The 11,048-nt window shown below is 34.5% G+C and overlaps 1 protein-coding gene across 1 annotated transcript in view; it reads left to right on the top strand.

Moving 5' to 3' along the window:
- The window catches only part of LOC117124277 (receptor-type tyrosine-protein phosphatase beta-like), a 60,787-nt gene that overhangs the window by 19,546 nt on the left and 30,193 nt on the right, over positions 1 to 11,048 (top strand). Inside the window, exons 3-5 of the mRNA XM_033270447.1 lie at positions 1,204 to 1,285; positions 1,754 to 1,844; positions 8,101 to 8,177. Coding sequence (XP_033126338.1) covers positions 1,204 to 1,285; positions 1,754 to 1,844; positions 8,101 to 8,177 — 250 coding nt within the window. The remainder of the gene's footprint in view (positions 1 to 1,203; positions 1,286 to 1,753; positions 1,845 to 8,100; positions 8,178 to 11,048) is intronic.

Raw genomic sequence — 11,048 nt, 5'->3', positions numbered from 1 at the left:
TATCCACTGGACGGAATCCCAATATCTGCAGACGGATCCGTTTCGGCCTTCCAGCCCTCATCAGTGCAGCTAGGGTATAGCCCCAAACGAAACGTTCGACCAGCTTAGGGAGGGCCAAAATTAGTCCCACGACCACTAATGATTACAGAACCAAACCAAGGCAATATATATACACAACCCAGGTGTGAATGCAAATATTGGAATACAAGCTATGTGGATCGGTTCCAGTAGATACAGAGAATATTTTGTCATTCTTTACGCGTCCTACGAAATTCTTACGAGACACCACTAGTCCGTGAATTTGTGAACAAGATCGGAGATCTAAAGATGCAATATCTACCGTGCATGAGTGGCGGTCCGTTGGATCTCAATAGAGATTCATTAATATTATATAAATTTTAAAAGGCAAATGGGGAAACCCATAAAACAGCAAACGGCCACATAATGCAAAACTATTTAAAATTAAAACGGAACAGTAGAGAAAATCAAATCAGAATGACAAAATAAACTAAGCATCCACTGGATAATTATGGTCCTTAGTCTATTGTTTAAGTTAGTTGTTGCATAGCAAATGTTTCTTTCTGTGCCTACGTGAACTGGCTAGTTCATTTCTGTGAATAAGTGTGCTTAATTCTGGCTTAAAAAATTATGAAATATTTTTCTATTATGCATAAGTTACATTTCTTAGTGGCTGTGGAGTAAGGTTTACATTTGCCTAGAATTCTCCACTTTATGGAATATAATATTGACTTATCTTTTAGTGTCCATATATATTGGCTTAGAGTTGTGGCATTTTTCTGAGTTTTATTTCTAAAATTGCTGTTGTGTCCATGTTCATGTAGGCACAGAAAGAAACATTTGCTATGCAACAACTAACTTAAACAATAGACTAAGGACCATAATTATCTATGCACCATGGCAACATATATTCGCTGTAGTTTCTGTCAGTATTAGTGTATGATCCTACTTGGTATGCTTATTATGTATTTAAGCCTGATGAGTGTGGGTAGATTTTAGCTACTCATACGAAACAAGTTTGTAGCCAATAAATACAGATGGAATCGTTTTAAGTTTTGTGCATATTGTTTTAACTGATTCTGCTCCCAGCCAGTTGAGCCCTCTCATCCTAATGATTTGCACCAACTTCCCCTTGATTTTATTTATATATATAGGTAGATTAGTAATTGAAATCTATCGTTACAGGTCAATTGCTTTGTCTGATTTTTGCTATGATTACAACCAGATGAGTGCTCATACTCACTTTGGATATTCACAGGAATATGAAGTAAGTCAACGCCTTTCTGCTATCTGGTAATTTTTTTTTAAAACTCTTACCTTACTAGTGTACTTAATTCCCATTTTTGCATATCAATATCATTCTCATTACACCATGAAAGTCGTCGTCTGGACTTGCTTCAGTATTCTCTAAAAATACACTAGATATTACGAAACATAATTATCTAAAAACAAGAACTTTTGAAAAATTTACAACAAAATTTATCATATATAGTACCAAAAAACAGATAAATTAGATATGGTAGTTGCGGGTATTCTAGTGTTACTCGATCTAACATTCAGCAATACGGAAGAAGTAAGGGACCCCGAGGCTCTACACGTGTGATGACGTAATGCTGATAAACAACCGTTGAAGTTGGCCAACCGAAGGTGGACAAAATGTCTTAAAAGTAAGTAAATTAATCTGGTTAAACCAAAAAAGGTATTAAACAATAACTTGTTGTTTGTGTTTTTAAAGTCCATACAGAAAATTGGTAAGAAGATAAGTTCGAGTGTTGCTGTACAACCTGAAAATGTTGTTAAGAACCGTTACTCGAACATTTTACCTTGTAAGTATATGACGGAATTACCAAAATTAGGTCACTGTTTCAAATAAATTACACTATTATCCAAACATATCTGTACCTTTCGTACGCAAATATTTTGATTAAGAGGTAGTTACAACTAAATCTTTTGTAAGTTCATTATTTGTTGAATTTAGTAGTGCTTTCTACACAAGACAACTACACTTGATGGTATATAAATTTGAAGAGATGAATATTACCCAAGACAGGTTCATTTGATTCAATGCTTTTTAAGTAACATGCAACAACGTGTAATGGGTTAAAGACGCCCAGGAATCACGTTCTATCACCCTCTTTGCTTACTATTTTTACCAGTGATTGTATAATAGTATGGTTATATTTTAACCTACACGTGGCCGTATCCAGGATTGGCATTGGCGGATGGGGGGGGGGGTGCGGTGTGTGCAAAAATGGACCAACAGGGTGTAAAATCCTGTTTGTATTTAACTTGCTCATGAAGTAACAAATTGTCATATTGAAAATAAAATTCGTGTGTTTTAAAAATGTTTACCCATAATTTGTCAGGGTAAGTGTATTTTATTATATTTATCATTATCCAGTATAAAATCGGAGTAAATATTTTTTATATTCAATAAACTTTATGCTTAATTAATAATTTGTATGTTAGTTTAAAATGAGCAGGTTAATTTCAAAATTAATGTTTATTATTATTTGTCATTGTAAAGGGACCATAACTCGTTGGCATAGTAATGTACTGTATGGTTTTAAGAAGAATTGAATTCAATTGAATTTATTCGGCATCATAGAAATATAGCAAAACATTACAAACATCGAACAATAAAAACATCAATTTACCAATTTACATCGAAATAGATAAATAGGTAAGAAGCCAGCTGTTAAAATAGTAATAAAATATAATCATTAGTAAAAATGTATTTTTTTAAATTAATTTATTGTTTTTCTTATAGGCCTATACACCTTTCGAACAGAATAATGGGAATGCCTTGGCAACCCAATAAATTCCAAGAGGAGTTATTTCCAATTGGATCTAAGAAACATCACCTAATAGAAGAGTATATATTTAAAAAAAGGTCATAGTCAATATATAAAATTGATAAAAAGTCGATTCATCAATACATCAAAAGTTAAAGCTAAGAGTACAAGCCCTGAATTATCAGTTCCTTTAGAAACTGGATAGTCCAACCTAATTAATGTTTTTTTATGTATTTTATTAGAAAGGCCAACTTCATTAGCAGTCGTAGAAAGGCGCTTAGTAGATTCATCATTCCTCAACTAAATTTGACACAACATATTTAACATGACAACAGAAATTGAACTTTAAATAAAGAACACCTAAATCTATATGAAAAGAAACTAACTCGAGTGTTTGCATATTTAATTAGGATTAGATTTTAAAGTAATTTAAAGTGATTTTAGATTAATAAACATAAATTTACATTTCTGAATTTTCAAGGTTGATCCACCGGATTCCAAACTTGTCTACGAGGTGACTTGCGTTCTCATGAAGTTGAACTTCAGGAGGGCGCAAGTTATTTAATTATTATTAAAAGAAACAATTTCATTTAATAATTTCCTTTCACAAGATCAATGACATAATAAAACTCATTTGGTAATTGGTCGTGCATCTAGACGTATTTGGGTCCTTTCACCATACAGGCTTTTTCAATTACTGTGTACCTCTCATTTGAAGACGGATTGGAATTCTCTGACATATAGCATATAGCCTGACTTTCACTAATACACGGGTAATACACAACTCAAAAAATGGCACCATTGTCCACAGCACATTTGGCTTTACCTCCCTACTTTCTTATGTTTCCTTTTCTTTTACTTTCCCTTATCTTTATTTTTCTTACTTTCTTATTTTTTTTCTTGCTTATGTTTCTTTTTAATTTTCGTTCCTTTACTTTCTTATATTTCCTGTTCATTTCCTGTTCATTTTCTTTCTTATGTTTCCTTATCATTCTCTTTCCTTTCCTTTTCTTTATTATGTTTCCTTTTCATGTTCATTTCTTTACTTTCCTATGTTTCCTTTTCATTTTCCTTCATTTACATTCTAATGTTTCTTTTTCAGTTCCTTTTTCTTTCTTATGTTTCCTTTTCATTTCATTTCCGTTCGTTTAATTTCTTATGTTTCTTTTTCATTTCCTATTTCTTTTCTTTCTTATGTTTCCTTATCATTTTCTTTCCTTTCTTATGTTTCATTTTCATTCCTTTACTTTTCTTGAGTTTCATTTTCATTTCTGTTCTTTTACTTTCTTATGTTTCCCTTTCATTTTCGTTCCTTTACTTTCTTATGTTTTCTTTCCATTTCCTGTTCTTTTTCTTTTTTATGTTTCCTTATCATTTTCTTTCCTTTTCTTTTTCCAATTCATTGCACGGAAAATGTCATTTTGAACACGAAGTAAAGCAGTTTCTGTGCTGTGGTGTGCTCTATATGCGGATTGGAATGGATCAAGCAAAGCGTGTGTTTGAATGTGCGCTGAAAATCTTGTCCATATGTTCATACAACCCTCTCTATTGTCTTCCCAAGGAAACTTAAATTTGAAATAGGCCTGTAGTATTTCGGAACTTCAGGATAAAGGTTAGCTTTTTTTAAATGTAGGGCGAATATGTGCAATCTTAAGAACAGCAAGAAAACACCACATTCCAAAGACTTATTTACAATATTATTGATGAATGGAACAAAGACATCAATGCATTTCTTGATCAAAGAAACTGTTACAGGGTCAGCCTCACGAGATTTTGAGGGTGAATTTCTAATGAGGTTAAATATATCTTCCTCACTGGAAGGTTCAAACTCATCAAACAGTGTGGACGTATGAGAAGAATCAGAATTAAAAGAAGAATCAGAAATGTAATAAAAGTTATCCTGGACCAGAGAATCCCAAATTTCCAGAAATTTGTTTACAAAATAGCCAGAAAACCTCTCAGCAAAATCTGAAACAGAAAATGGAAGAGCTGATGACTTTTCTTTCAAGTTGACGGCGAATTTTACGTGCGGAGCGTATCTCCTCAGTAAACCAGGGCTTTGAAGACTTAAGTTTGATAGTTTTGTTTTTTTTTACCAGTTCATGCTGATCTAGAACTAATCTTAAATCGGTAAATTTCTCTACAAACATATGTGGATCACAATCTAAATCCATGAAACGAGCATGAATATCTTTCTTTAATTCATCCATGTCAACTCGTCTGATACCACGTCTCTTAAAGTGAATGTTAGGTAGTGGGGGTTTCCTGAAAGTAAACTTGCAAATAATTGCAAATTATCTGAAAGACCGGGGTGCATGTGTAATTCAGATAGCCATGAAGTATCTCGAGTGATCAGAAGATCAAGGCAGTATCTGCCACAGTGTGTGGGCTCATTTACATGCTGCAAAAAACCAAAGGATGTCAATAGTGTTTTAAAATTATTAGCTGACATGCCATTGTCATCGTCCATGTGAATGTTAAAGTCACCATAGAAGACAACCTCAGATGGATGTAAAATATATTCAGCAATCATCCTTTCAAAATCGGTAAGGAATTCAGCAACGGACAATCCAGGTGTGACCTCAGCATGTATTAGCTTCAAAAGAATTATATTTCCTAACATTTGTTTTTATGTTTACAGCTAAACTGGATCTAAATAGAATACTGACACACCCCTCTTCTATCCTCCCTGGGAATATGCTTGCATCTGTATCCCGATTGCGTTAAGTTGCCAACTACTAAGTCATTTTCTGGTCTCAGCCATGTCTCAGACATTGCCACAATATCAAGGTCGTGGCCACCAACAAAGTCATGAGGCTTGTTACGCAGTGACCGTGCATTAAGTATTCTAAAAGAGATAAGCGAATCCAATTTCAAAGTTCTATCTGCACGTTTATGTGAAGGGGATTCTTTTTTGGCAAACCCTTTGCTTATATTTCACTCGTTTGCCTGCTCTACACCTACGACTCCTTCGATTTATAACTCCTTAATCCGTGCAAAAGCACTGGGAGTTATTCTAGCTTTATGACTACGGTTTATGGAAAGTAATATCTTCCTATTGTATTTGATAATACACTGGCCAGGCTCAGATTGACCTAGTGTGTTAGACCTAGGCCTCATGAAATTGATTGGTCATTCAGAACACGTTGACCAGGGGCTAGCAAAAAGTGAAAATTAGAAGCAAGTTGACTTACAAATCACTATCACCCACTACACAACTCATGATCTGCACCAAAGTTGGCACTGCCTTTGATTATCTTACGCCTATAGCGAAAGGGTTGCAGCGCTAACACGCAACTCATAGTGTGTTCATTTGCAACTTTTGACTTTTTTAAACAAGACAAAGGCTGGTCTATGATAAAGTTTCGTCCATATAAAAATAGTTTGAAACGTTGTACCGTCCAATTTATAGTGAGACATTCTTCATCACGGAATAACCTTTCTGGCTTTTTCAACAAACACAAGCGTCACAGACAGACAGTGGGAGCTCATTGCAATACCCACTTCGTGGGGCGAGGGTAAAAATGACACCCTTGTTTCCCCTTAACGTCATGTTATTTTCCTTAACATCGTTTTGAATTGTTCTCTAATTTCTCCATTTCTAAGTTCTTATTAAGGTAGATTTTAGGAAACATCATCATAGGGGACGCTGTCGTTCAAGCTGTTTACAACCGTTTTTGGCAATAGATATCCCTTACCCCCCAAGAGTTTCCTGTTTAGGTTGAGATGCAAGTCCGCAATTCGTGTTCGATAGTCAGCACGTAAAATTGACCTAGCTGCGCGGTTTTTAAGGATTTGTAATTTGTACCATTTACTTGCGTTGCCCCAAGCGACGTCAGCATAATCGAAAAGAGCATCGATAGCAAGGTGTGTAATAATGAAATTTAATGTGTTGCTTTTTTACACAATATTTCAACATGAATGGACCAAGGTAGAGCGGAATCAAACCATACTCCAAGGTACAACAGCTTGAATGGCAAAGTCACCAACTTTTATCTCAAGGGGCGCGCCCGGGTGGCTGCACCAATACGTTTTCTTTTAGAACCAAAAAGAAGAGATTTTGTTTTTTCTTTGTTAACAGATAACTTTTTTTAATAACCAATTATTTTATTTTACCAAGTTCATGTTGCAATTTACTCTGAATAACCGACACTGATGTATCAGAAAAAATAGGGCCGTGTCATAGCGTACATTGAAACAAAACAATTTTAAAACGGAAATAAACAGATCATTAATAAACAAAATAAATAGTAATGACCCTAATATAGATCATTGAGGAACACCACTACCGATTGGAGCAGCGGATGACCAGACACCATTAACACATGTAATCTGTCTTCTGTCAGACAGATAAGAAGAGAACCAACCGAGTGCTGAAACACTCGGTTGAAAGTCCAGTACTTGCAAGCTTCTTGAAGAGAGAGTGGGATGGTGAACGGTATCCAACGCTTTTTTCAGATCGATAAAAACCGCTCCCAGTAAGTTTACCCTTATCCGTGTTTTCCAGAATATAGTTTGTTACATGGATAATTGTTGTTGTAGTACTATGGAGTGGGCGGAAGCCAGATTGATGAGAGGACAATTTATTAGATATGTAAATGTGAAACTTGTTGTGGACAAAAAGTTAAAGTACTTTCATCAGTATAGCAGGATAGTAAATGGCCGATAGTTTTGGCAATCGGTTTTCGATCTACCCTTGTGAGTAGAAACAACCGTACCCAGTTTCGAATCGGTTGAGACGATCTCAAGGGAGAGAGACATATTTAAAATGACCGCCAGATGTTCAGCATTTATTGGTGCAGCCGCCTTAAGAATTCGAGGATTGAAACCATTGTTGAACTTAACTAAGAGTAAATCACATTCAACATCCCTGCAAGATTATTTTCTGAAAAGATTTTAATAATTTCAACAGTGCTATCGTCGTCGTTAAAATTATTCACAATATTGACAGTAAAGCTCAGCTCTGTTCACAAAAATCTGTTCTATGCAGGAAGATAATTTTACTGTGGTTCTCGTTGGCTTGTTAATAAGATGAGATAAATCATATCGTCTGGCGATTTGTTATAGCCTTTGCCAGAGCTGTTTTCCACCATCAACAGAATTACAATTGATGTCACCGAGACAAACAGTTTCGTGAAATTGACGTTGGCCGGTTCCCACTGAACGTGATCAGGTGAATTTTGCGTCGAAATGTGGCGCGCCCGACTGAATCGAACATAAACATTTTTTAGAGTAACGAGACTTTTCCTGACCAATAATTAAAATGTTGTTTATATTATTTTTGTAGATGATCGTACAAGAGTAAAACTTACTTATATACAGGGAGAAGCAGGATCGGACTATATAAATGCAAACTACATCCCCGTAAGTCCATATTCTTGCTTTCTACAAATTACTACAATTTTGTCACATTTCTTACAATTACTTTACTTTCTGTAGTATCTCTTATAGTGGTATAGTACCATCAACAATATATGCTATAGAAAGATCAGATGATCAGGTCATCGTGGTTTAAGATTGTTGAATAAACTAGAGTTGTGATTTAGAACAAATTTACCAGGTGTTATTGTTATTGTCGATCGACCTACAATATACTATACATTTGGCGACAAGGTTGGATCGTGGCGTGGACTCTTGAAACCTCTAGCAGCGTTTTATTTAAAATATAGGGACAAAAATTATATGAACTCGTATACAATACGGAATAGTTAGTGGTCTTCTAAATGTAGAAGACGACGCTATACGTCGAACTGTGCTTTTGCATTGTATTTTTGCTCCAGTTCATCGGATTTTCGGCAATGTTCCAGGTGAGAAACAAAAATACAATGAGGCAAAGGGCTCAACAACTCAACGAAACTATCGACGAATATGTTACAGCATTAAGAGAGTTAACACATGTCACTATGTTGTTATCCAACAAGAGCCAATGAACTTATCTGAGATCAGTTGATTGGTTCTTACTCTTATAAAGGAATGAAATAAAAACCTTTAAATAGACGTAATTTACCTTCAAAATAACACGATTATATAAAGCTGTCCATAAAAGAGCAACACAGATAAATGCTTATAACAAAATCAATAGCGTTCAAAATAATAGATAACTTTATAACTATAGAAAGTTTAGTAATAAAAGAATAGCAACTAATTGCCGTTGAAAAAACATGTTCACACAAAACCCGTAACTATAATGTAGAACACATACACAAAGAAATCGTATGATAAGCTAATCCTAGAGAAAACCTAATTTAAATGTCATGGGCAGTACTTTGTCTTTAAATTCAGATTGAAATGAATATTCAGAAAATACACAGTAGGTCTATGTGAAAACAGCACATGGCAATGCATCGACAGACACAAATTTGTTTAACCATGTACAGCAATAATACCCAGTGCTAGGCATCTCTCACCTGTTTAGTACCTGGTTCAATTCCTATCGCTGTTCTCCTTTTATTTCATTTGGAGGGCTGAAATGCAAGTTACGATAGCGCACCATCTTTCTGATAAGACGTTTAAGCCCTTGGTCCGATTCGCATTATAGCCCATGTGCACATTAAAGAAAGCAAAACACTCTTAGGATAGGAGTAGGGGGTTTTCACCAGAAGGACCCCACTGGAAGTAAGTCTTCTTTAGACTGTCATGAGTTATCTTTGGTGTTTACACCGAATCAATCCATCAACCGATCCTCCAACAGTTAAAGACGCAGGATGTTAACGTAATATAATTAGTTTGAAATGGTTCAAGAAAGTATACACAAGGTGTCGCCGACAGCTGAAGGATAGTAAACGGCTTATTGCTTATGGTAAATCTAATTCGTTGAAAGTTTTAGGACACTTTCGAACATAGATAACCTGGAATAAACATGTTCTGGAAGACAACTAGTTTGTGATGGAAGAAATCACAGAGCATTGGTATCATAGAGTTTTCCGAATATAATAATGAATTACAGGTAACAACAAATGCCAAACAGAGATGTCAAGATTAAGACAAGAACATGATGACATTATTTTGTGGACTAAGAAAACACAATTTACTGCACTGTCAACTGCTTTGTATAATTCATGGCTGTATAATGTTACTTAAGTAGCAGCGAAGTGTCCCTCATAGCTCTCTTTGAGTCTTACTTGTATCAGCACTAGTGAATATTTGTTGAAAGTATCCTCACTCCTTAATCTTTGCTATATCTTATTATTTAACGGTTTTAAGCATACCACTACCAGTCGTTCCAGAAATCGTCACCGTTTTTACAAGGACACACACTTTCGAAGAAAACATATTTTTGAGAGAATCAAAGTGGACTAACACAAATTGTAAATTTCACTATCAAGATAATGATATTTTGATTTTTTTACATATGTTTCAAGATAAAGCATTGGACAATTCAAATGTTCAATTTATTTTTCTTTCTTAACTTTAATTAATGTTAATTAGCGTGAATAGATTTTTTTTTTCTCTTTTGTGGGAGTTTCACCCACTTTTATTTCATTTCTCTTTTCTTAGTTTAATAACAATTTTTTACACATGAAATAATGACATAACGGTAATTATAAAAGCCATTGAATAATAATAATATATTAATAATAATAATAATAATAATAATAATAATAATAATAATAATAATAATAATAATAATAATAATAATAACACTTTAATAATAATAATAATAATAATAATAATAATAATAATAACACTTTCTTATAATTTAACATCCATTAAAGGTAAGTCTCTTTAAAGCTGAATAAATACAGTAATTCGTAGTTTAACATTATTTTTTCCACTGGAGTGGACGAAATATTCGTGTTTAATAAATTATGTTCCAAAAATACGTCAACTTGACTATTGTTTTCATTGTCATCACTTTCACCAATATATCTGTCTCTTATACACATCTAGATGTGTATAAGAGACAGCTCTTAAGATGCACATTAATGGCACTCAACTCAAACAAATTGACGACAAACTTACATGGAATTTGCACATACGTAGCCTCCGTTCAAACATCGGTCTCTCTACAAATCTCCTGGCACGAGTACGGAGATTCATTGACACACGCACAGCACTTCTTATTTACAACACCATTTTCTTACCCATATTGATTACTGTTGTAGCGTTTGGGGAGCCAGGTCCATAACTAATATCAAAATCTCATCCTTTCACATCATCAGCCACCCTTTTCACAACACTCAATATTCACAACGTCAGTCAATAAATCAATTTACAACTTGGTTGCCTAGCATA

The sequence above is a fragment of the Anneissia japonica genome, unplaced genomic scaffold (assembly GCF_011630105.1).
Source record: "Anneissia japonica isolate Jap-2015-1 unplaced genomic scaffold, ASM1163010v1 scaffold288012_len1326614_cov192, whole genome shotgun sequence".
Taxonomy (NCBI): Eukaryota; Metazoa; Echinodermata; class Crinoidea; order Comatulida; family Comatulidae; genus Anneissia; species Anneissia japonica.
This window is presented reverse-complemented; position numbering and strand designations above follow the sequence as displayed.